General features: G+C 41.2%; 1 protein-coding gene across 2 annotated transcripts in view; it reads left to right on the forward strand.

Moving 5' to 3' along the window:
- The window catches only part of LOC131038226 (CSC1-like protein At3g54510), a 187,129-nt gene that overhangs the window by 33,314 nt on the left and 126,290 nt on the right, over positions 1–27,525 (forward strand). For both annotated transcript variants that reach the window (XR_009359128.1, XM_059213112.1), the window contains exon 2: positions 11,419–11,565. Coding sequence is in view for 1 of the 2 variants with exons in the window: in XM_059213112.1 (XP_059069095.1) it covers positions 11,419–11,565 (147 nt within the window). In the remaining variant the exon portion in view is untranslated. The remainder of the gene's footprint in view (positions 1–11,418; positions 11,566–27,525) is intronic.

Below are 27,525 nucleotides of genomic sequence, written 5' to 3' on the forward strand. Positions count from 1 at the left end.
CTAGAATCCGTCTTGGTGTTTCTCTTATCACTTGTAAGACTGGGATGATAACATCTCTAGTGTGAGTGAATGCAGCTACAGTTATCATTAGATTATGGATAATCTCAAGGACCTGGATAGCTCTATGAACTGTCTTCATCATTCTTGTTGCAAATTCAACGGCTACCTTGTGAGATTCATCAATCCAAGAACTCATAAGTTGAACCAAGCTCCTCACCCTTTCTGCTTCACCTACTGATTCAAGAGGGAGTGCATGTAAAGGAGATACTGCTGGATCCTGACGTCTCAAGGGCTGATTAAGATGACTAAAATAGTTCCTCCAAGCACTGACCTCTCTCTCAAGCTTCTTATTCTTTTCCATTTCTTCTTTAAGTTTGTCTTTAAGTGCTTCAAATGAATCGGTTGCTTCTTCCATTGCTTGCTCGGAGGTAAGTGGACCAAGTTCAAATGTTTCTAAGTCATATTCTTCTGCTAGAATCTCATTCTCATATTTGTCCACCACTGGTGTAGCTATTTGCACTTTTCTGGATCCTGTCTCTTCTCTAATTACCTTAGACATCCTTGTGGCCTTCTTCTCTATTACTTCATGAGAATTTCCTATAAGGCTTTCCAAGTCAAACACATCTTCTTCATCTTCAACCACGACTACCCTTGTTAGTCTTTCTTTCAGCCAATCAGGAATGGCAGATCTTGTTTCCCTCACTTGTATTTCTTTAGGTAGAGATCTATCTTCCCGGAAAGGAGATGTTGCTTCATCATCATTCTTTTCTTCATGTTGCTCATTAGCACCAACTTGGGGAGATTGACTTGATGAATGCTGAGGTGTCTGTCCTTTCTCCTGTTTATCATTTTGTACCATGGATTCCATAGACTCATCAATTTCATATACTATCTGCCTCTGATCTTCCCCTTGACTTGCTTCCTTTTCATGCCTAGAAGATGTGCTTGGTGGGCGATCAGGATTCGTTTTCTGCTTCTTCTTGGAAGGTTCTCTCTTCTCAGGTCCTTCTTTCCTCTTTGAGCCTTTGGAATGAGAAATATTCTCACTCACACTTGCTTCTCCTTCTTCTGGTCTTGCTTCCAAGGTGAATGTCATAGATACATTCTGCTCCTTCAACTTTTGATGCTGTACATCCACCCATTTGCGAGTGCAGGATAAAACGGGAGCCATCAAAGCTCTCAAGTCTAAAACCTCGGGCTCATTCCAATCTATCCTTACTTCTTTGTCTTCTTTCTCATAGGATGACTGGAGGTATCTACCATTATCCTGGGCTTGATCGACTACTCTATAAACTTTGCATTTCCTGATGAGATCTAAGGGTAGCCTGGAATGCATCTTTCTTTTGACCTCTAAATCACCTAGGACATTCATCCAAAAGTCCTCCACCTGAAACTCATGCTTGTACTTCTTGCCGACTGTCTCCTCCATATAACCATGACGATCAAAATTCTCTCTCGAGGCAATGGATGTGAATGAGTATAGAGATAATTCCTTTTCTGCATCTTCTGCGGCTTGAGTATTAGGACACACTTCAACTGAATTCCCTAGTATGATGGGCACGGGAATTCCATTTCCATGCTTGTGTCTGGATGCCTTCGTATAGGCTGCCAACTGTCTAGTCACCTCAAGTAGTACTATCCTGTCTATTGGATATCTTGGCAACATGTAGGGAGGTGAAGGACACCCATGACCTCTGTGATGTATTTGAATTTTTGAAACTGAATGAACCATGCACCATGCTTCTTCACAAGCTCTTGTGCATCTAGAGACAATCGATTGTGAATCCCACCTTGCAATATCCTGGTAATGTTCATCGTGAAGGTGTCATTGACTAACTTGTAGTCACTTCTGGGCGGATGATGCAGTTGAACATAAGAATCACAAACTCTTATTTTTCCGGGTCCTCTTCCAATCACTCCTCTGTGAGGTAGCCCTGCATACTCGAAACTCCTGACCAAGGCATATATAACATATGAGCTCATGTGGAATGATTTGGTGGGTCTTAGCCTTCTCAACTGCACGTCCAGACAATTGCTAATGATTCTGGCCCAATGAAGCATTCCTTTTCCTTGGATGATCACTTGTATGAAGAAGAACATCCACTTGTTGAAGAAGAAGGCTCGAGAAGCACCTGTAACTCGATTGAGCAAAGTTATCAAGTCCCTGTATTCCTCCTGGAAGTCAATCCTATGTGGTGTATTGAGAATCTTGTTCAGGCGAGGCCGACTTTTGAGCAACCAATTCTTATTGATGAAGTTCAAACAAGACTTAGGATCATCTTCATAGATCGACCTTGCTCCCTCCAAGCTTTTGTAGATCATGTCTTTATGGTCCGGAAGATGAAGAGCTTCGCCTATAGCTTCCTCTGAAAGGTAGGCTAAGATGTTCCCATCCTTGGTTACGATCGTCCTTGATTGTAACTCATAGTGGCGGGCACACTCGATCATCAACTCATGACACTTGACTGCGGGAGGGAAACCTGCAGCCTTGATGATGCCACTCTCAATTATCCTCCTCGCAACAGGTGATGGCTTGCCAATGTAGGGGACCTCTCGAAACTTCTTCACATTGAAGTTTCCTAAGTTGGTGTCTCCGATATTATTCCACTTGGACATGATCCTGGTCTCCAATTCGTCGCTCCTCTGATCTTCCTTGATGATAGCCTGCCGAGTAGTAGATCCTCCGGCTTTGGGGGTCGTCATTTGATGCCTACACAAAAACTTAAAATTAGTCCTTGAGCATAATATCTTAAAGCATAGGATCTAAGACCTTTCAAGGGGATAATTTTGGACATTAATTTGAAAATGACAAATCCAAGAATTATAAACTTTCAAATTAATTATGAATGAAATCAGATTTTACAAGACTTAAATTTAAAAAGATTGCTATGAAATCAAAATAAGTCTTGAATAAGAACTTCAAAAAAATGATTGTTCATACCTCCTTCTTTGAAAGCTTAACTATGAACCTTGGAAAATGGAAGAAAGAAGATCAGATCTTGCTGGATAAGGATTGGATTTTGGTCTCCCTTTGGATGAATTATGCCTCAATTAACCTTCAAAAGCACTTCGCCTTCCACTAGCCTCCAACCACTTAGCGAATTCTGTAAATTAGCCTCCAATTTAGCAAGAAATTCGCCTCCAATCTGGTATAATTCGCTCCTCCAATCTGCTCTTTGAAATTCGCATGAGAAGAATAATGAATGAATGATTTGAAAATGCCACAACACTCCTCTCTTATATAGGGCGCTCACCCTAATTAACCATGAGGCCGACCTAGGTTTTTAGCAATAAAATAAGATAAAATTCCTTTTAAAAGGGGGCCGACTTGCTTGTAAAAGCAAATAAATGCATTTGAGCGCTCACCTTTATTTTTTTAAATTTTAAAATTAATTTTAAGACTTGAAAGGTGTCCTTTTTCATTTGTTTTAAGGCTTAAAACTAATTGATTCAATTGCAAATGCCTTAATTCATGCGAATTTCATTTAACTTCTTGAATTTGGCAAATTTAGAGAAAATTTGGGAATATTAAGTTTTGATTGAGGCTTAATGAAGTTTCCTTTCTCCCTTAGGCATTGAAATGTCCAAAGTGATGGAGGTCTAGATTATTTCAAAACTTGTTTGAACCTCTCATCTAGACTTACTCACTTCATGAGTCAAAAACTTCACAACTTATTTTTGCAAATTTCCATGACTTTGTCTTCACAATCTTGCAATTTGCCTTAGACTTAATCAAACGAGGTTGAATGATAGGTTTTTTGATGATTTCGCCCTGGACCCTTTTTCCAATTAGGTCTTGAATACCTCATTCCCTTCACTCCAAAATCTCCCGGAAGGCGAGTTCATGTTTGTTTTGACCTAATCAAAGTCTTGCATTTCAATTTTTAGTCTTTCACATGAGGAAATTAGGTGAAAATGTGAATTTCGCCCTAGACCCTTTGGAAGGGTCAAGAGCGATTTTGACATTTTAGGCCAAAATTCACCTCAGTTTGATCATTAACCTCTTTCAAGGCAATCTCCAGGGTATATTTATCTCCATCACTGAGTTGGCTCATCAAAACTTTGAAGGCAATACTGCATTTTTGGGAATTTCGCTCTGGACCCTTTGGAAGAGTTAGGAGCGAAATTCTCTCCTGAGCTCAAAATTCCCATTTTTTTGAAGGTCTAAATTTCTTCAAGGCATTCCAAATAGGTTCTTTCATTGTAGTCCAGGCCTAGTCTTACTCAAATCTGGAAGAAAAAGGTGACTTTATGGTTTTTCGCCCTGGACCCTTTCGAAGGGTCAGGAGCGATTTTTCTTGCTTGGGCTTACTCCTCCATCATCTTGTCTTCAATCCACCCCTCAAGGCTAGGCAATGGTCTTCTTCATTCACTCCACCCAAGCTTGGTTTGTTCTTGTAAGGCAAAATAGGGGATTTTGAGATTTTCGCCCTGGACCCTTTGGAAGGGTCAGGAGCAAAAATCATCCTCTGACCTAAAATCATCATTTTTTGAAACAAACATCCACTCAAAGGTGGTCTCAAGGGCCTTTTCTACCTTGGTCTAGTTTTGCCTTAGCACAAACTTGAAAGGAACATGTTGGTTTTAGGATTTTTGCTTTGGACCCTTTGGAAGGGTTAGGAGCAATTTTTAGGTTTTAGGGCAATTCCTTCATCCTTTCAACTTCAAATCATTTCCAAGGCATAAAACATCATGCCTTACTCTTTGAGTCCTGAAAACCAAAATCTTATATTGAACTGCAAGGAAAATAGGAGGATTTGTAAATTTCGCGCTGGACCCTTTGGAAGGGTCAGGAGCGAATTTCCCTCTTGGCATCAAAACTTACATTCTTGGCAATCCAATTCAACTCCAAGGCATTTCAAAAGTCCTCTCACACCCTTGTCTAAGTTTAGCTTTGCCCAAATTTTGAAAAAAAAATGACTTTTGAGGATTTTCGCTCTGGACCCTTTGGAAGGGTCAGGAGCGAAAATCATGTTCTAGGGTCAATTCCTTCATCTTTTCAACCTCAATCATCCTCAAAAGGAAAAAACACACTTCCTCACACCCATTCAAGCCATAAAAACCAAAAAGTTGTCTTGACCTTGCAAAGAAAATAGGTGTTTTTAGGAATTTCGCTCTGGACCCTTTGGAAGGGTCAGGAGCGAAATTCACCATTTGGCTCAATTCCTTCACTTTTTGATGATTTATTGCAACCTCAAGTCACTCCCAGGGGCAATTCCTTCTATGTTTCACCTTATCCCATACTTGACTTAGCAAAATTTGATAGCAAAAGGTGATTTTGAGAAAATTCGCTGTGGACCCTTTGGAAGGGTCAGGAGCGAAAATTACAATCTTGACCAAAAATCTTCATTGTTTTACCTTGAAACTTCTTTGCCAAGTAGGATTTCATATTTCATCATGCTAGGATTAAGGTTTCATATCCAAGAAAGGCTAAAAAATAGGTTTATAAGGAATTTCGCTCTGGACCCTTTGGAAGGGTCAGGAGCGAAATTGCCTTTCCTGGCCAGAATCCTTCATTTTCATCACTTCTAAACATGTCCAAAGGTTTCAACATGCTCATTCTTCCTTTCATCATGCCTTTGACACCTCAATTTGACCAAACAAGACAAGAAATACCTCCTATAGAGATTTTCGCTCTGGACCCTTTGGAAGGGTCAAGAGCGATTTTTTCATTTTAGGTCTATTCCATCATCAGTTCAAGTTGAATTCACCTCTCAAAGGAAGAAAACACTACTCTCTCATCCAAGCCATAAAAACCAAAAAGTGAGTTGATTTTGCAAGAAAAATAGGTGATTGAGGAATTTTCGCCCTGGACCCTTTGGAAGGGTTAGGAGCAAAAATTCTCCTTTTGGGCAAAATCCTTCATTTTTCCAAGTTAAAACAACCTCAATAGGTAAAAGCAATCTATTCTAGTTTCATTCATGCCAAAATCTTGACCTTTTTCATTGCAAAAATAAGAGCATTTGGGAATTTCGCTCTGGACCCTTTGGAAGGGTCAGGAGCGAAATTCTCCTTTTTGTCCAAAATTCTTCATTTACTTATTCTTCCAAATCAACAAGGATGTCCAATCTTCCTCCCAAGATACCCTGCACATCACAATTTAGCCAAAGTTAGTGAGAAATAAGCCAAAATAAGATTTTCGCTCTGGACCCTCTGGAAGGGTCAGGAGCAAAATCTCCATTCCATGCCAAATTGCTCAGTTTTCAAGTTTCAAACTACCTCACAAAGCAAAGTTAGGTCATTTTCCAAGCTAAGAACAAGGTTGGAAGTCTGTCCAAGGCAAGAAATAGGGTTTAGGATGAAATTCGCTTTGGACCCTTTGGAAGGGTCAGGAGCGAAAATCTCCTTCAGGCATCAATCTTATTTTTCAAAATCCATCAAGTCCCTCTCCAGGCAAGAACATATCAATCTACCCTCAAACATGCCCTAGAAAGCATCATTCAGTCAAAATGAGAAGAAAAAAGAGGTTTACAAGGATTTTCGCCCTGGACCCTCTAGAAGTGTCAGGAGCGAAATTGACATTTCTAGGCTAGATGTTACCTTGATTCGCTTCATCCTCCATCAAACTTGATCAAACCAACTCCTTTGCTTCACTGGCTCTGCTCAACTGACTTAAATGGGGAAACAAACAGGACCCTGACAAGAAAACCCTCAAATCTAGTCCTGACCTGACCTGCGGCCCATTCACCCTGTCCCCTGATCTAACCAACTTGACTCTCTTGAAAAGCAGGCTCCACTATGGCAAACTTGAGGTTTCAGGCAGACGGCTAACAACTCCCCAAAATTAGGCTAGACTCAGCTTGAAAGAAACCCTAAAACGAGCTTCCAAGATTAGCCCTAATCTAGCCAGCCCAGGCAAACCACTCACTCACTCAAAAACCTAGAAAGCAGAGAGAAAAACAAGCAAAGGAAAGCAAAACCAAAAGCAAAAAGAGGGGTTCCCCATTCTAATGGGGTGATGTGTGAAATGGTCACAACACCAGGTTGGTTTCTTCGGCCAATTCTTCCCTTGGGGTTTTACTTTCTTCATGCTCCTCTTCTCCATCAACATTACTTCAATAGAGTGAATCTTTCCTTTGCCCAAACATCGGTGGCCTGGTTCCCATGGTTCTTTGCAGGTGAAACACAACTTCTTCCTTCTGAGTTCCTGTCTTGTGGCTTCATCGAGCGATGACCCCTTCGGATAGGGTTTATTATCCTTCTCCCTCGGAACAAAAGGTGGTTTGGTAGGTGCAAAACTTCTGGAAAAGGAAGATGTTGCCATGTTGCGGGCCTTTTTTATTGCTTCCGTGAGCGTGCTGGGGTTGAACCCTTTTACCCAACCTTTCAGTGGTTCCATCAATCCGTCTATGAACAAGACCACCAATCTCCGCTCTGAGATGTCGGTCACCAACACAAATAGTCTCTAGAATTCAGTGATGTAACTGTCCATAGATCCCAACTGCTTTAGTTGCGCCAACTCCTTGAAATTGAGTTTTGGGTCCTTCCCGTCAAATCGATCTATGAGCTTCTCTGTGAATTCAACATAGGAAGTTATCTGGTCATGGCCAAGAGTGACCATTCCATGATGCCACCATTCATGCGCGACCCCTTCCAGGTGGAGTGCTGCAAACTTGATAGCTTCATCTTCAGGCATCGGGTTGAGTTGGAAGTAAGTATCTACCTTTTGAACCCAGGCACATGCCGAGGTCGCTCCGGCCCCATCAAAGGATGACAGGTTGATCTTGCCAACCTTCCGTTTGACGTCATTGTTATAGTCTCCATAATGGCCACGACTTCTGCCGCTCGAGTATTTCATCCGGAGCTCCACATAATCCTTGAAGGATATATCCCCTTCGAGATTTGCATCCCTCCAATCTTGACTCAACTGTGCTTGCATCTCCTGAAAGGTGGGTTTTGGCTCCCCCCGTGGTGCTTCGGATTTTTGAGGAAAAGTCGGCATCAGCGGCCGTGAATGTGAGCATTGGATGTTTGACCTTCCCGTGACCGAATTATCGCCCTGTCCATTCTATTCTCCATTCGTTTTTCCCAAGGCCAATTGTCGTAAGGTTTCCTCCATGATTTGTTGTCGTTGCTCACCTCTGGTTAGGGTGTCGTTGAGTTGAGCTTGGCTTTTGGTTAGCTCCCTTAATAGTGCCATGACTTCTCTTGTAGGGTCCTGTGGTTCGCCCATTCGATCGGCTGAAAAGTACCTCTTTCTGGTGTACACTTGCATTCGCTACACGACAGGTTGGCAAGATCACAAGCTTTGATACCACTGTAATGTTCCCTGACTGCACCAGGGAGGGAGGCAAACGTATGGTGGGGTTGGAGCAGGGTCGTACGGTGGTGTGGCTGTACGGTAGGGTCAAGGAAGTTGTACAGTGGTGCAACAGGCTGCACGGTAGTGCAGGGGCAGGCCGTACGGTAGCACCAAGAAGGTCGTACAGTGGTGTAGGGCTGGCCGTACGGTGGTGCAGACCCGGCGCACGGTGGTGTAGGGCTGGTCGTACGGTGGTGCATAGCAGGCCGTGCGGTGGTGCAGAGCCGGCGCATGGTGGTGTAGGGCTGGCCGTACGGTGGTGCTGAAGGTGTACGGTGAAGGCCGTACGGTGGTGCGGATTGGGTAAAGATGTCGAGGTTTGGTGAATTGCAGCAGTTGTGTGGTGGGTTTCCGGAGTAACGGGTTCGGAATATTATGAGTTCCCCTTATGCATGTAAATCCAAATTAACAGATACACAGTGGAGAAAGTAAGCAATGATATATTTCAAGATGCGCTAGATCCGGAACGAATACAAAGGTAGGATAGGGTGAGAGGTGAATCCCACCGAAACTGCAAGTACCAAATAGGGAGGGTCTTTCACCTCCGAAATGGCAGTAACCAGAACTCTAACAGGAATTCGCACAAGAGAAAATAAATATCAAAATTCGCATACCCCCAACAATGACTAACACGGCCAAATATATGGGCTCCGGGAAACTTCCCGAAGGGTTACAAACGGGTCGATATGACCAACCAAAACTTGCCTAATCTAATTAAAAAGGGGCCTGAAATATTTGTTATTAAATTTGGGCCCTACAACAAAGTAATTAGATTTATTATTTAATTACATCGGGGATATCACATAATGCTATTTAACTTACAAAAAACATTTTTTAAATTCATATTTAAATAAAGTGTTAAAAAGCACTTTTTAAATATTTCATAGGACTTGCAATATTCAAGTTGCCCTTTTGAAAACAGAGTGATTGGGCCCACATAAAATATTATTATTTCCTTTATTTTACCGCTTGGTCTACGGGAAATAAAATAAGCTATGGTTCTTCAATTAACTCTTCTTAGTTTTGAGAAGGGGACACGATATGGAGAGAATGCTTTTAGGATGAAATTTTATTTATGGACATACATTCACTTTCAGTGTATGAAGTCCATAAAAGCATATATTTTTAATTTCTTGTGATAAATATTGTATTGTCACCTCTGGCATTAAATTGCCAAAATCATCACGAGAAATTGAATATATCAGTTCAATGCATTTGTGCTGGTATTTTGACTTTTTTGCCCAATTTACCAACAAAACGTGACAAATTATGGTTTAAAAAGGTTTTTGGTTGAATATTCACATTTTTTTGCTCGAATTTTTTAATTTTTTGGTCAAAATAATCTAGGGTTTGGGTTTTTCTGATCTTTCCCCAACCCAAATTCAACACTAGTTTCCCTTTTTTCTTGATAAATTGAAAATATCTTTATCTTTTGTTTTTCCAAGAAATTTCCAACGAAGATATTTGCTTCTATGGTATGAAACAAGCATACTAGATGAGTTACAAAAGCCTTCAAACCTACTTCCAATTGTTGAAGACCTCATTCTCGATGCAATTAAAGAAGTGGAAGAAGATATGATATTGAAATAGAAGGTAAGGTAAACTCTAAGAGACGGTAAAGAGCATCTTGAGATTGTGCAAAAAGGACAAAGACTAGGCATGGGCAATTGATAGGAGAAGAAGAGGGTCGAAAGGCTATTTGTAAATTGGCATGGGCTCAAAAGAAGCACTATGGTCAAATAAAGACTAGCAAAAGAAGGATAAAAAGAAACAGCTGCACTAAATGCCAAAGGATTGTTCATCACGCACCAAGGAAGAGGTAGAGGCTATTGTTCAGATTCTATGCCAGCCAACAAAGAAAAACATAAAAGGCAAGACTTTTGGTGTGTGTGTGAGAGGCAATTTTGAATACTTCCCAATTGCAATTGTTGATAAGGAAGCTCCAAGGCAGCCTACAGAAAATGTTAGGGAGTCCTTATTGAGTCTGATACCCAAAAAGGGTCACATTAGTGCTGTATTGCCTTGTACATGGCTATCTTGAGCAATAGAAATAAATTCTTAAGTTTGTCTGTGGTGATGTTTGCAAAGTGGATTTTACATGACTTGAAATCCATGTCTAAATTTTTTGTATGCTTGATTATCTTGTCTCAGTTCAGAAAGTTTCATGGGTGTATTTGTTTAACTCTGTTTGATATACAAGCATGTTGATGGCAGTTTGCAAGTCCATTGTTTCAGTGGTTAGTGGGAAGCTTGCCATTTTAGTTTTAAACAGACAAAAAATCTCTTGAGAAAGTTTCATGGGTGTATTTGTTTAACTCTGTTTGATATACAAGCATGTTGATGGCAGTTTGCAAGTCCATTGTTTCAGTGGTTAGTGGGAAGCTTGCCATTTTAGTTTTAAACAGACAAAAAATCTCTTCCTTGGGATATCTCAGCTTTACATGGATAAATATATAGCCTTGGTTACTGCAATCTGTGTTGGACAACTGTATGCAATGGAATATGATGTAACTAGGTGTAATTAATGTTTAATTTAAAGGAATGTGTTAATGAATATAACAATATACATGATTAATGTGGGTCCTTGAGAACTCTAGTGGAAATCCACCTATCTCACATGTTTGTGTGCTAAAGTGAAAATACTAAAAATTGAAACTTAAATGCCTTCGTAACTGATGTGATAATGTTAGCAACTGAGCATTTCCATATGTTGGAGATTATAAAGAGTTCAACTCATTGCTTATAGAACTATATCTTCTAGAAGAGAAGTGGCTTCTAACTGTTTATGTGTCAATATATATACCCTTTTTCAAAAGATAGTTTACAACTGTACATAAGAGTTTCTTCTTTGTAACGAGAACATGATGATATGGTTGGTCTAAATTACATGAAATGTAATCTTTAATTAATGAAATTAATTAATTCATTAAATTGAAGTAGCAGAACTAGTTGAGACAATAATCTTTTTGAAGTCTTGTTATTGCTTACAAAGCTGAAAAGTCTACTTTTGAAGTTTTATATAAATTTTGTATGTGGATTTTAGCTACCTTAAGTATGGTCAATTTTCTAGGAAGTAGCGTATTTTGCCCCTTACCACCTTTATTTTGTCTTTACAGTATCAAATTCTTCATATTTTGTACCATCATCGGCATTTTCATACTGGTACCTATAAATTATACAGATGAACCCAATGTTACAGATAATATGCAGCGACACTCACTGGATTCATTTACAATTTCGAATGTAAGAAGAGGCTCCAATAGGTAATGGTCACTTTCCAATTAAAATCTTGCATCAACATTCAATTTGCTTAATTTTTGTAGGCTATGGAAATTTATTCAGTGTTTTGATGTACTTGGCTTTTATAATCCTTTATAAATTATAATACTGTAATTTTGTCAAATTTAATATTATACAAGGGTCATGTTTATATTTTTGTGTTATTGTTATAGCCTCAAAGTACATTTTTTTTTAATTTATATTATATTGGTGACTAAAGCATTTTAAAAGTATAACTGTATTTTTCATCTAGATGGAGCTTTCTAGATTCAAGTTGGACTGAGAAATCCAGTAGTAAACAGAATCAGCTAGCAATTTGTGTCCATCATCCCCAAATGAAGTCATGTCAGAATATATGTTGGATTATTCCAGTATATATGTAATTATTATGTGTGTATACGCCTCTACCTTGCCTACTGTTGTGATGTATTCACACATCGCCCCATTGCAAATGGGGACCCCCATTTTTTCGCTTTCTAGGTTAGTTGTCTTAGCTTAGTTGGTTGTTGTCGAGTCTTTGCTGTTAACCTTTTGTTCGTAGTTGCTCAGGAGCTGGCCAAGTCTTTCTCTTTGAAATGAAGTGAGGTTTAACATTCCCTTTGCCCAGCCAAGGCATAATCCCTTCCACTTCTGCCGATCCTGTTAGTGGATGCCCAAACCCAATCACTCCCATTTCCATTTCCTCCCATTTCCACCTCCCCTAACACTCTTCACTTCCATTTACCATACCTTCTAACTCACCTACCTTCCTATCCTCTATCCTCCATCCACCTTTCATACCCCATGCCTTAACCTCCTTCACATCTTAACTTAAACCTACCCTTCCATCTTACACCCTCACCTCCCTCCACTAACTTACTTTCCACCTTACCCCTACCCCTATTCTATCCTAACATCTCCCTTCCCCTCATACCTTCTATCTCACACTCCCTTTAACCTACCATCCACACTATCTACCCCTTTACCCCTTTATTCACCTAAAATCATCTATTCTAACCCACATCCCATAAGTCTTACTTCCTTTATTTCCCTAAGCTTACCTCTACCACACACCTATTAACCTACCCTTTCCATCTTATCACCTACCCCCATCCTAGCCTACCCATATCATATCCCTATCCTAACCTACCACCCTACCCCCTTACCCTTTTTCCTTGCCCCTTATAACTCCCATTATAACCTACATTCCCTTTACCTTTCATTACCCCCTTATACCTCCCACTCCTCTTTATTCCCCAACATATCCTAACTCCAACCCCTTCTACCTCCCACATCCTAAACCTCTTTCCCCACCCACGTATCTCCTCCTTCTATCATTTATATCTCTTATGTCCCCCTTTCCCCACACATCCAATTCCCTCCTCTTTCTCCACGTAGCAGCTACCCTTAACATTTCCTACCACTCCCCCCTCACATTTCTCTCCACCGTATCATATCATCCTTTTGGGCCCCACACACTCAAAAATGGAGAATCAACAAGATTTTTAAGGACCTTCCTTGCTGGGACCCACCGAGCTTTAGCCTGGGGATTTTAAGTGTTTTTAATTACCATGCCACATATTGCTTGGGCCCCACAAAATCAGAAATGGAAATTTTAAAAGTTTTCACATACCTTTTCCACATCATTGCTTGGGCCCACCAAAACTTAATTTTGGAAAGAGGAAAAAGTTTTTAAGGCATATTTAATAAGAAAAGAGCCACCTTATCAGTTTATTTGGCTCCTAATATTCCCAACACATGCCACGATGAAACACAATGTAAGGTGTGGCACTTAGGAAATAAACAAGCTGGCCTTTGAAGGGAAAGATGTGTCACATGAACAAAACCATTTGGGGGATTTAAATTCAAAATCAGATCATAAGGAGAGCATAAGTAAATGACAAGGCAAAGATACGAATTCATATTTGAATTGAGGTAATCAGATTTTAAGGAGAAATCAAGAGGTGCAGATTTAAGTGAATAATCTGACAGACATGGATTTCAATCTACATCGGATTCTGGAAACAAGTATATGCAGTCCTGATATGAATTCAAGCAGAGATTAATGCAATCTAGTGAAGAAGATCAAACTTAAGCCAAATCAGAGAAGAAGGGAAATAATTCTTGAAGACAAACAAGCTGTTCATATTCAAATCCAGGTGTTTTCCTCCCTAATTTTGTACAGGTCTGTTGTGACCATTTCACACATCGCCACATTAAAATGGGGACCCCCTCTTTTTGCTCGGTTTTGCCTGTTTCTCTCTTTGCTTTTAGGGTTTTGAGTAGGTGGGTCAGTCGTCTGGACCAGGGTTAAGCCTTAGGGTTTCCGTTTCGATGTTTTTAAGCCAGAGTCCAGTCCAATTTTGAGAGTTGTTGAGCTTCCTCTCGTAGGATGCAATTTTGAAATAAGGTAAATTCGTCAGAGGTCGAGTGGGTTGGTCTAGGTTCAGTCGGAATTTTGAATGCAAGTCCAAATTTTGCCTAAGTGTTAATGATGGAGTTATGGAATTTTGTCTAATTGAATGATTTTGACCAAATTTTGAAAATTTTGATGATTGATTCCGGACATTGGAAAAGTGTTTAAAACTCTAAAATCATGATATTTTGGCCTAGGGAAGCAAAATCGCTCCTGTCCCTCAGCCAGGGACCAGGGCGAAAGTGATATTTTATGCATCCTGGTTATTAATTTGTTTCATTTGTCTTATGCAGGGTCGTCAGGAGATGCGTTTGAACGCGAATTGAAACCTTTGAAGATTATGAGATTTGAAAATGGCGAATTTTTGGAGTTTTAGGACAAATCGCTCCTGTCCCTCAGTCAGGGACCAGGGCGAAATGTCTTGTTTGGACCATTCTGACTTCATTTTGATCAAGCTAAAACGTCAAGGGCGTGATGAAAGATGGAATAAACGTGATGGAACGCCAGGACTTAGTCATTTGCAACAAAAGTTGAACATTTGCCCTCAGGGACCAAAATCGCTCCTGTCCCTCACTGAAGGACCGGAGCTTGTTTCTCAAAATTTTACTGTCCTTGCAGGATCAAGATGAATTTTGGATTGGAAGAGATAAGGGGAGGCATGTTCTTTCCAGTGAATATAATTTGAGGAAATTTGCAAACATGGAAATGTGCCAGGAGCAAAAATCGCTCCTGTCCCTCACTGAAGGACCGAAGCTTAAAATCCAACATTGCCTTGTCCTTGCAAGATTTGAACGATTTCGCGATTTGGGGAGAACAGAAGAGATACATCTTATCAGTTGAATATAACTTGAAAATGTCATCATGAGGAAAATGGACCATAGAAGCAAAATCGCTCCTGTCCCTCTCCCAGGGACCAGGGCGAATTTTAGTGGTAGTTCCCGTCCCTCTCTCAGGGACTAGAGCGAATTTCCTTATAAGGCAAGATTTGGGCAAAGATCAAGTAAGTTTTAACTTTGAGGCAAGCAAAGGAGGCGTAACGAACCCGTTGGAGATAATTTGAAGATTGTAAAACGCCAAGTGAGGCCTATGTTGTCCTAGGCGCTCTTGTCCCCCAGCCAGGGACCAGAGCGATTTCTTACTAAGGAGGATTTCTCACCAAGTTGAAATGAATTCCATCCTAAAGATGAATGAAAGGGAGCATGACGAGTCCGTTGAAGATATTTTTAAACCTTGGCAAGGTGTGATTGAGCTTACAAATGCAAATTCGCTCCTGTCCCTCAGCCAGGGACCAGGGCGAAATATTAGTTATGTTGCCTTCCTTACAAGTTTAAAATCACTCCAGACCAAGGTACGAGGAGGGAATGATGTTTTGAAGGTGCTTCAAGAGAAATGAAGTTGCAAAGATCGCCAAATATGATGAAATGCCTAAGTTCGCTCCTGTCCCTCTCCCAGGGACCAGAGCGAAATCTCTAGGTGTGCTTAAATTTTGAATATCAATCCCATTTCATAGGTTCAAGAAGGATCAAAGGACCTCATTTTACACTATGAAGGCAATTGCGAGTTGATAGGAACAAGAATGAGCCCAAGACACCAAAGATCGCTCCTGTCCTTCAGTCAAGGACCAGGGCGATATCCACTAAGTTGGCCATTTCTTTCAAAAACGATGTCAAGGCAAGGCCAAATCAAAGTTACGCAGGGTCAAAATGTCTTTGAGAGAATGATAAACAAGGAAGTTAACGTCAAAAGGTGATCAACTTGAGCAAAGATGCAAAATCGCTCCTGTCCTTCAGTCAAGGACCAGGGCGATATTCATTAAACTAGTCATTTCCTTCAAAAAACGATAGCAAGGCGAAGTCATGCAAGGTCCGAAATGTCATTAGAAAGGTGATGAACAAGGAGTTAATGTTAAAAGTTGACAATTTGGAGCTAAAATACAAAGTTCGCTCCTGTCCCTCACCAAGGGACCAGGGCGAAAATCACTCAAATATCAAATTTGCCTTGCAAGGAACAAATTAAATATGCGTAGAATGAATGGATGAAGTTATTTCTCTCCTTGTGACGTAAGTTGGCAACCAAAATGATCAAAGATCAAGGAGAAAGTAAAGTTCGCTCCTGTCCCTCACCAAGGGACCAGGGCAAAAATGGTTTGAGAGACATTCATTCAAAAGATTGAATCGATCAAGCTCAAGGTTCACAATTAAGATGCTAATTTGGACGTAAGGGGAGTGACTTTGAACGTAAAAGGCGTAAAAATCAAGATCAAAATGCTAAAGCGCTCCTGTCCCTCAGTCAGGGACTAGAGCGATAAGGTTAATATCCATTGTTCTCCCATGTTTTGGCGCCAACATCATTTTCAAATCGCATTAAATGCAAAATTTCGATAAAATTTGAAATATTTAATTAAAATTTGCATTTAATAAGTGCGCACAAGGCATTTTATTAATTAATTTTGCCTTTTAAAAAATCGAAATTATTAAATTACAAGGCATTTAATTAATTAATTATTATTATTAAATAAAATTGGAGCGCTTGGGTTTTATTTTTTTAAAAAAAGGTCGGCCTCCTCTTTTTATTTAAAATTTATTTATTTGCAAAAGTCGGCCTATGGGGATTGAAGAGGTAAGCGCTTATATAAAGGGGGTGTGATATGGCATTTTAAAACATCATTCAATCATCCTTTGCATGCGAAATATCAAGAAGACAAGGTGCGAATTTCATCAAGGTGATGCGAAACATCATAAAAGGGAGTGCGAACTTAGGTTGGAGTTGAGCGAACTTGCCATCATCACGTTGAAGACCCCTAAGGTTGGCGAAGTTACTAAGGAAGGTGTTCGCTTAAGGAAGATCACGTTGAAATCTTCAAAACTCCAATTTTTGTCTAGACAAATCGCCTTATTTTGCATTTTTAGAGTTAGCTCGCAAGAGAGGTATGGCGAAGATCCCTTGTCTTAATTTTGAATTTTGAAATTTTGAAATTCCATTAGCTTAATCGAATTTAGGAAATGATAACTCAAAGACTTATCATGAAGTTTCCTAAATTCAATCTCCAAACTAATCTATGTTTATACATTGCAAAGTCTATTTCTTATTATGAAATGTTGTGTAGGTGTTACGATGGCGACCCCGAAGGCGGGAGCATCCACCAGTCGCCCAGCTCTCATGAAGGAAGATCAGAAGAACGAAGAATTGGAGACCAAGATTGTGTCGAAGTGGAGCAACATTGGAGATACCAACTGGGGGAACTTCAGTACAAAGAAGTTTCGAGAGGTCCCTTACATTGGCAAGCCGTCACCTGTCGCAAGGAGAATAATTGAAAGTGGTATCATTAAGGCGGCCGGCTTCCCTCCAGCAGTCCAGTGCCATGAGTTGATGATTGAGTGTGCTCGCCATTATGATCCACAGTCCAGATCGATAGTGTCCAAGGAGGGAGACACTTTTGCTTATCTTTCAGAGGAGGCTATCAGTGAAGCTCTTCACTTGCCAGAACATAAAGATATGGTTTATAAAAGCTTAGAAGGAGCCAGGTCCATGTACGAAGATGATCCAGACACTTGCCTAAGCATCATCAATAAGAACTGGTTACTCAAGAGTCGTCCTCGCCTGAGCAAGATCCCGAACACACCACATAGGATCGACTTCCAGGAGGAGTACAGAGATTTGATAACACTGGTCAACCGAGTTACAGGGGCTCCTCAAGCCTTCTATTTTGAGAAGTGGATGTTCTACTTCATCCAAGTGATAGTTCAGGGAAAAGGAACAATCCATTGGGCTAGAATGATTAGCCATTGCTTGGACGTACAGTTAAGGAGATTGAAGGCTACCAAGTCTTTCCACATGAGTTCATACATCATATATGCCTTGATCAGGAGCTTTGAGTATGCAGGACTACCTCACAGAGGAGTGATCGGAAGAGGGCCCGGGGAAGTCAGAGTTTGTGATTTCTATGTTCACTTGCATCATTCGCCAGGAAGTAACTACAAGTTAGTCAATGATACCTTCACGATGAACATCACCAGGGTATTGCAAGGCGGGATTCACAACCGGTTATCTCAGGATGCACAAGAGCTTGTAAAGAGGTACGGTGCTTGGTTCATCCAATTTCAGAAGTTTACATATATTAGAGTTCATGGATGTCCTTCACCTCCCTATATGTTGCCGAGATATCCGACAGACAGAATTGTGTTACTTGAGGTAACAAGACAGTTGGCCGCTTATGTGAAAGCATTCAGACACAGACATGGAAATGGAGTTCCTCTGCCTATCATATTAGGGAATTCAGTTGAGGTATGTCCTAATGCTCTAGCCATGGATGATGCAGAGAAAGAGTTAGCTTTATATTCATTTTCATTCTTTGCCTTGAGAGAGAACTTTGATCCATATGGGTATATAGAGGAGACAGTCGGAAGAAAATATAAGCATGAGTTTCAGATTGAAGACTTCGTGATGAATCTCTTGGATGACCTTGAAGTGAAAAGAAAGATGCATTCTAGATTGCCGTTAGACTTCATCAGGAAATGCAAAATTTACAGAGTGGCCGACCAAGCTCAAGACAGTGGTAGACATCTCCAATCATCTTATGATCGAGAAAGCAAATCAGTGAGGCTAGATTGGAATGAACCCGAGGTTGTGGATCTAGAGGCTTTGATGGCTCCAATCTTGTCTTGTACTCGCAGATGGGTTGATGTGCAGCATCAAAAGTTGAGAGAGCAAGGCATATCTATGACTTTCACTTTGGAAGAGAGACCAGTTGAGGGAGGAGCAAGTGTAAGTGAGGGTAATCCTAATCCCAGAAATGCAAGCGAAGGCAACCTTCGAAGTGTAAGTGAGGGCAATCCCCCTCCAAGAGGCTCGAAGAGGAAAGAAAGACCTGAGAAAAGGGAATCCTCCAAGAAGAAGCAAGAGGCCAACCGAGATCGTTCATCCGGCACATCTTCTCGACAGGAGAAGAGGACATTTGAGATAGAGGAATCCATGGAATCAATGGTATAGAATGATAAAGAAGGACAGACACCTCGAAGGTCACCAGGTGGATCTCTCCAAGATAATGAGTTACATGAAGATAAGGAAGATAATGAAGTAACATCTCCTCTCAGAAAAGAAGAAACATTGCCTAATGAGATACAGGTTAGAGAAACAAGATCTGCCATTCCAGATTGGTTAAAAGAGAGACTAACGAGGGTGATTGTGATCGAGGACGAAGATAATGTGATTGATTTAGAGAGCCTTGTTGGAAATTCTCAGGAAGTGACAGAAAGGAGGAAAGCCACTAAGATGTCCAAGATGATCAGAGATGAGACAGGATCCAGGAAATTACAGATAGCTACACCAGCAGTGGACAAGTATGAAGGTGAGATCCTCGCAGAAGAATTTGATGTAGAGACATTTGAGCTTGGTCCACTCACAGCCGAGCAGACGTTGGATGATGCCACTGATTCATTTGAGGCACTTAAGGACAAGCTTAGAGAAGAAATGGAAAAGAATAGGAAGCTTGAGCGAGAGGTCAGTGCTTGGAGAGGCTACTTTAGCCATCTCAATCGGCCTTTGAGGCGTCAGGATCCAGCAGTATCTCCTGCGCAGGCACTTCCCCTCGAATCAGTTGGCGAGGCAGAGAGAGTCAGGAGTTTGGTTCAGCTTATGAGCTCATGGATTGACAAATCCCATACAGTTGCTATTGAATTTGCAACAAGGATGATGCAGACCATTCACCGAGCTATTCAGGTTCTTGAGGTCATCCATAACCTAATGATAACTGTAGCTGCCTTTGCTCATACTAAAGATGTTATCATTCCTGTCCTGCAAGTAATCAGACAAACATCAAGGAAGGTCCTAGTGCAAGAAAAGATAATAGATGGAGGACCTCATGGTTTACTTCAGTGGTCGACTTTACTCCAGATGAAGGAAGTTCTCTTCGAGGACATCAGTACTAGATGCAATCATGTTGAGGAGGTTATCCACCCGATCCAGGACAGAGTGTTTGAGGTACTACGTACTATTCTTGGCAGGAGGATCGAAGTTGAGACAGATGTGGATTTGCAGGAATTAGAAGATAGAGTCAAGGTCATCTTTTGCAAAGATGAGAATATTATTACAGATGAGCAACGGGACCAGATGTTTGCTACCATGCTCCTGATTGATAAGACCAAGGAACTTGAACCTGAATGGGACGCTGCTCTTCTGAGGGCTTTCGATCAGGTCATCCACTTAGAGGAACGAATGAAGAATCTTCCCGAGATTCCAATTGCTGAGATCGAAGGAATCGTGTCTAGATTCATTGCATATGCTAAAAAAGAGCATTGGAAAGGAAATAAGATTCTAGATGAGAGGTTGTTATAGATGATGTGGCACCTTAATTGTCATTGGTCTATGTCTCCTAGATTTTCGTGCCAAATTTAATATTTGGCTATGCATTTAATATTGTTCAGTAAAAAGGGGGCTATTTGTAATAAACCCTAATTAGGGTTTAGGTTTTATAATCTTGGCCACTGATCTTCTTTCGATCTGGACCGTTCGTTGTAAGTGAGGATGCTATATATAGCCTCATTTCTTTTCATTTTGTAACTAGAACTAGAAAAATTAGAGATTAAGGAGAAATTAGAGAGATTAGAAGCAAGTTGTTTTTGTAGCAAGATTGAGCTTTGAAGAAGGAATTTCAAACAATTGTTGTTCATGATGGCTTTGAGATCAATAAAATATTGAAGTTATGGTGTTTTATTGCAATTCTTGTGGTTATCTTCATGGTTGTTCATTTTCTTGAATCATTCTCAATCAAAATAGTGTTTTAATTTGAAGGACAAAGTGTTGGACTTGATCGTCGGTGAGGTTCACTTTCCAAACCACTAGCTTCTTGCTGATTTTAGGAACGCCTTGGGTGGTCAACTGGATCAACTTGAATCACTTAAACTTTCAATCATTGTCATATCTTGGACATGTGCCTTCGTGGTAGTGTTTATGATCCTTGATGAATTGAAAAATCATTTGTTACCTTAGAAGATCGCATCAATTTCAATTGAGTTGTTACTTTATGGCAATATTGAAGTTGGTAGAATCTTGCCAAGTCTTGTCCACATTAAGTCATTCTTAGAGTTAGATTAGATTAGATCTCTTGCAGGCCCTACTCTTTTGATCTTTTTTGAGAGCTTGTTAGTATTAGGAAACCCTGTTGCTGCAGTTCGGATTTGGCGTAAGACCCCTTGATGAAACAGCAATCACAACGACCACTGGTGCTTATCCACACGTAGAGACCCTACTTAAAAGAACATTGAAGTCACCCTAACTGATCCTTCTTGCGATATCTTCAGCAGTTAGAGATTTTATTCAAGAGAGGATAAGGTACCCTTGGGTATTTTATTTTGTGTATGATTGTGTACAAAATACACGTCAACAAGGTCCAGATCTGATATGTCATTGATAGGTCTAAAAATGCAATTGCAGATTTGAATTATTATGTGCAGAGCCCATTGATGCTATTTCCAGATATTGAAGAATTTCATGAAGTGAATCCCGTGAATTATCTCACATTTACTTAACCGGGTGTCTGTTCACAATTTTGATCTAAGTGTTTTCTTGGTCTTTCAGGTTTGATGGAAAGATGAGCATTCAAGGAAGCATAGAAGACCAGTCACATGGAGAAGTCAAGAAGATCAAATTCACAATAAGCAACTCATATTTCAAGACAACATGAAGCTGGAAGATATCTATCCAAAGATGATTTCTGTTGCCACTCCAAAAAACCTGAATCTACTTCCATTGCTCTTCAAAAGCCCGAATTACTCCCTTTGCAAGAGACCATCCTGATCCTTCAAAGCACCGATCTGGTCTAAAAGCATACTTCTTTTGACCCCTTGGTGACTGATCTGTACACAAAAGGCTGTTTGAAGGTTAATGGTTAATAATGTTTTGATAATCTTGTAGCAACGAAAAGAGCTTAGGTGAATGGAACAAGACTCTTGAAGATTTCTTTAACTTGATGCAAATACAACCTTTTCTTTGATAATGAAAGATTGGCGTGAAGATTGACCGAGTTAAAGAAGATTGGTAAACAGTGAGCTGGAAATGGTGATCCTGAGAGGTACTTCCTTTGCTCCAAGTTAAAGTGAAAGTGTGAATTTTGCTCCTGACCCTTCCAAAGGTACAGGAGTGAATTTTCTTAGAACACCTTCTTGCTCCTTACTTGGATCCATACGCATGCTTTCAAGGCTTGATTGAAAGAAAGTTGAGTTATGTGTGCCTTTAGAAGTGAATTCAAACCAAGTTGAATGATGAAGTATGGAGAATTTGAACAATATTGTCAATTTTGCTCCTGACCCTTCCAAAGGTACAGGAGCGAATTTTTTTTAGAACCCTCCATTGCTTCTAAGTTGGACCAAAATCCTTGCTCCTATGGCATGATTGAAGAGGAAATGATGTATGCATGCCTTGAAAGTGAATTGAAACAAGTTTGAATAGCAAAACATGAGGAATTTGAGCCAAGAAGCAAAATTCGCTCCTGGCCCTTTGTTGTGCGTTGCACACACTCTCTGTCGGCGACAGGGTCCCCCTCATTTCTTTTCCAGCCTTCGTCCTGCTGAGTTTCGAATTTAAATTTTTATCCGCCATTTTTGGGATCCAACAAGTAGTAGTGAAGCTTTGAGCTATGTCGCCATTAGGAGATGGGGTGTCTGTTAGTTTTAAGTCGCGTGGCCCAGGGATCATGTTGTGGAGTTGAGTCTCGCAATCTGAATGATTAAAATCAATCCAAGGGAGAAACGTCTAAGTTTGAAAAGCTTGCAAAAGTCGCCTTTGGGCCGAAAATCGCCAAATACAGTGAAAACGTTATAACTTAAAAACTTTTCATAAAGGCCTTATGGGCCAAATTTCGCTGTGTAGAAAGGGCGTTATTTTTTTTTAGTTGGCAAAAGTTGATTCTAGCCCGAAATTGGGCAAAGAGAGTGAAATCGCGATAACTTAAAAACTTTTCAAAAAGGGCTCATAGGCTGAAAATCGCCTAAGCAAAGAGTTAAAACATCTTAAAAACTTTTCAAAAGTAACGCCCAGCTCGAAAATGCAAGTTAAGTGAAAACTTTTCGCAAAATTCCATTTTGCCCCGAAATTGGATAAAACGCTAGAAATCGCGAAATTATAAAACCTTGCAAAAGGGCCTCATGGGCCAAAAATGCCAATCAAAGTGAAGGCGTTGTAATTCACGAACTTTTCAAACATGCCTAGGAAGCCGAAAAGGTTAGGTTTGCATTTCGTCTCTTTGGCCCGAAATTGGGCAAACATCGAAATCGCACAGAGTATAAGTGAAGGGTGATTGAAAGGTAAAACTTTTCAAAAAATGTCTTTTGGCCGAAAAACCCGACATAACAAGTAAGAAGCGTAACTTTGCAAAAGGCCTCTCTTGGCCGAATTTCGCAAGATAGAAAAGGGGGCGTTTCACTTTCAAGTTTGCAAAACTCCATTTTGCCCCGAAAATCGCCAAGGAGAGTGAAAATCACAATAAATAGGAAGGCGTTAGACTTTATAAATTTGCAAATAGACTTCCTAACCCTAAAATGGGCAAGCATCGATGAAATTGGAAATTGCGTGAAGGGCGGTTGAAAGTTTGCATTTTAGTCTTTAGGCCCAAAATTGGACAGGCAAAGTTAAATCGCAAATAATATGGTTGGGTGTAAGCTTTCCCATCTTTGCATCTCCTCTTTTCAGTCCAAAGATCGCGCACAAAAGAGAGGTAGGGAGTTTTTTCCAATTTTAAGTTCGCAAAAAACCCTCCCTATACCGAAAACGTTGTGTGGAAAGGGCGTTTAGCGCTTTGCCAAGCACCTCTCCCAGCCAGAAATCACGTGGGGAAGAGATATTAGGCCCGTGCAATTTACAAAGCCCCTTTGTAGTCCAAAAATTGCAAGGAGGGGGTTTTCAAAGTTTACAAAAGGGCCTTGTAGGCTGAACTTGCACAAAGCTTTTCTAACCCGAAGTTTGGAGAGATCGCAGGATAAGCACCTTGTTCACCAGGTATGACTCGTTTTGTCTCCTTTAAAGTCATTAAATAAATGCAAAACTGGTCACTATGCTTAACAGTTAATGGAGAATTAATCGGATGAATTTTGTAGATCACAATTTTCTTTTGAAAGGTATTAAGCAAAGCATTAAACATAGCGTAAAGACAAAGCAAAAAATTCAGACTTGGGGAAATTTTGAACATTTTTTTGAAAACTGAAGTGCAGCCAAGTGGCAAATTTTAAACAAAGAACTTAATTTCCTATTCAGGTAGCATTTCGCTTCTGGATAAGCAGGCTCTTTTACTAAAGCATCGTACTTTCTTCAAATTTCGGTTTTCTCGTTGATCCTTATGTGCTAACATCGTCCTCTATTTTGACTAACCTGTTCACTTCCTTCACCTCATCTCATAATCCGCGTTCAGTTGTGCAGGATAAATGCCTAAATCGGCGGTAGAATCCTCCAAAATACCTGGTGCAACCGGAACATCTTGGGTCTCTAAATCTGACATTCCCCGCAAAGGTGAGAAGATGAAGTACTAGTACCAAAGAGGAGTGAGGGAGTCAAAAGTCTAGAGCATATGGGAGAATATAGGCGATACTGATTTGGGCCACATAGACATTCAGGATTTCAGAAACAGGGTATATTCTCCTAACGCCTATGGCAAGCCTAGGTGGATGATGGAAAGTGGTATCGCTCAGGCATCAGGTTTCCCTCCATCCGTGCAAAATTATGAGCTAGTAGTTGAGGCTGCCCGACATTATCAGCCAGAGACTAGATTAGTGGTTCTAGAAAATATGGTGCTAGCTGACTTCACACCTGAGGCCATTGGGGATGCATTTGACATCCCATTTCCTGATAATCCCATTGCTACAACTATAGATGAGGCACAAATTGCTTACGACATGAACCCTGCTAAATGTAGGAAACCTACAAGCAGTAGAGCGGAATATCTTCAAGGTTCTCATTCTATCACTTTGACACGAGGAGATCATAAGATGGCAGAAGGGAGATCATATAACCATTCTAAGGCAAGATAGACAAGCAAGGATTGGAGGTTGACCACGATGAATACTTCCTATCACCACTACTTTGAGCAGGCTTGTAATGTCAAGTATCAAATCTTCCAAACCTACATGTGCAAGTTGAGGTGGAATCTGTTGCCGGGAATAATCATTATGTTATGTTGTTATATTATGTTTATGTTGTCGTCGGTAATAATGAGTTACGGCGGTCAGTTAGTTAGCCGACGGGTAGGTAGTTGGAGTCGCGACAGTTGTGTCGCACCCCTTCGGGTATTATATATTTTGTACCTTTTCTTCGAAGTGGGATCATGTTGGTCGTGTCAGATGTAATGTTATAAGCACTTAATGTACATGGACTGTGGAATTAATATAGAGGCTGGTTATTTAATATATTTCCATTATGTTCTGTGCATTTACTTTTTGCATTTAACCGTTTACTCGAGAGGGCAAACATTTGGCGCCGTTGCCTAGACGTACTCGGGAACGGAAGACACGGATGGCACACAGACACAATGGGCCTACCCGTTGGTGAAATAAACCCAGAGTTCGACGACGCCCGAACAAAACTTTACATAGGAGAAGACACCGCAACGCGAGAATTTTCAATTTTGCTCCAGGTAGCCATTCAGACCTACGTCCGACGAGAGGCGGCGGAGGCAGAAATTCCACCAAGTGCCGTGTGGACAGCGTTGGAGGTTAGCCCGACAGTAAACCGGTTGATGAACCACCTCCCCCGGTTGCTTGCACAGGCATCGCTGGCACAACAGGCCCGCCTGGAGGAGATTGCCCAGGAAGAGCGACGACAACAAATCTTGCAACGCTACGAAGAGAACAACCGACGGGAAACGGAACGAGATGGCGCCAGGCTAGGAGGAAATTGAACCTTGTAATAATCCCGACACATGGCTGATATAAATTGTGGCCGAAAGGCAAAATAAAAATAAAAATAATAAAAGTTTTTTTGTGTACATGGCGTGTGTTTGCTGTGTATGGAAGTGACTTATGCCCAATAGACTAAATAAGGACAAAAATAAAAAGATACAGAGTGACGAATGGGAAGTGGCACAAACCGCGTTGAATCTCAGACAACAGATAGAACGAAGGTGTAGGCTAAGGCAGCTTGCCGAGGGACGACCGGCTGAGGGGTTGGCCGAAGGGAACCCAGGAGGTGTCATGGAGGTTGCGGAGGCAGAGATAGACGGAGAGAACTACACTGTCTACACTGTTGTAGGGCTGCCAGAAGGAGTCACGGAGGGTGCCGAAGGAGAACTCTACAGTTCGCCAGAATACCACCGTAGGGTAAGAAGCCGCGAAGAGTTGGTGGAACAAACAAGGCGAAGTCCAAACCTGATCGACGCTACCAGAGACTTGCTAAAGAATTTGTCCATTTCAGAGGACAACCGGAGGGAGACAACGGAAGGTGACGGTACGACCGAAGGTGCCGAGGGAGCACAAGGGTACCGTACGGGAGGCAATTTGTTTGGTTCGGTGTCAGCAACTTTTTCCGGAGGACCCACGAGTGGAGGTTCAGTTGCAGGAGGTGGAGGATCGCCAGGTACAAGCACACAAGGAATTAGAGGAGCGAGAACCAGCGGTGGGATGGCGAGTAAACAAAAATTGCCAAAGTTCACAGGGGAGGGCAAGGAAGACCCCTTACGGCACTGTCGTACATGTGAAACCATTTGGTCCGCCAACGGAGTAACAGACCAGGATGACTGGGTACAGCAGTTCCCAGCCACGTTACGAGGAGTTGCCATAGATTGGTACTCCAATGTGGACAAGCAAAAAGTGGCCACGTGGGCCAATCTACAGAAGGAATTCACGGGGGAGTTTCGGTTGCTCCGTGATGACAATGAAATTGTAACGGAGATATACAGTACCAAATAAGGTACCAGGGAGACAGTACGGGCATACAGTCGGAGGCTGAAAGAACTCTTGGGTAAAATGGAAAGCCAACCCATAGATGGATTGAAGAAACGATGGTTCGTTGAAGGGTTGAAATCCTCCCTACGGAGGAAGATGAAAATTGTACCCCCGACGTCATATGACAACGCTTATAATAGGGCGATGGACCTGGAGAGCGAACACAAAACATCAAAGAAGAAGAAAAGTAATAAATCCTCATCCGAGGACGATGACTCTTCACAGGAAAGCAGCAGCGATGACGAGGCTGGCAAACGGGTGCAAGCGCTCCAGAAAGACATGGAGCGAATGAGAAAGGAATTCAAAATAATGAGAAGCACTGGTCGGAACGAAGGGGACATATGGTGCACTGAGTGCAAAGAGGAAGGGCACACAAAGGGTACTTGCCAAAAGAAGGCATTCTGCGAGATTAGCTAAGTGATGGGACACTCCACCAAGGAGTGCCCATACAACATGAAAACCCGAGGAACGCAAATGAACCAGGTGTTGTTCACGGAGCAGGCCACAACATCCGCACCAGCGGGTACCGGCCAACATACTAACACAACGGCATCATCTGGAGGATACCGGGGCAACAGACGCGGCGACGGAAGGAATAGCAACAATAACAATAACGAAAGCCGTAT

Source organism: Cryptomeria japonica, chromosome 10 (assembly GCF_030272615.1).
Source record: "Cryptomeria japonica chromosome 10, Sugi_1.0, whole genome shotgun sequence".
NCBI classification, from domain to species: domain Eukaryota; kingdom Viridiplantae; phylum Streptophyta; class Pinopsida; order Cupressales; family Cupressaceae; genus Cryptomeria; species Cryptomeria japonica.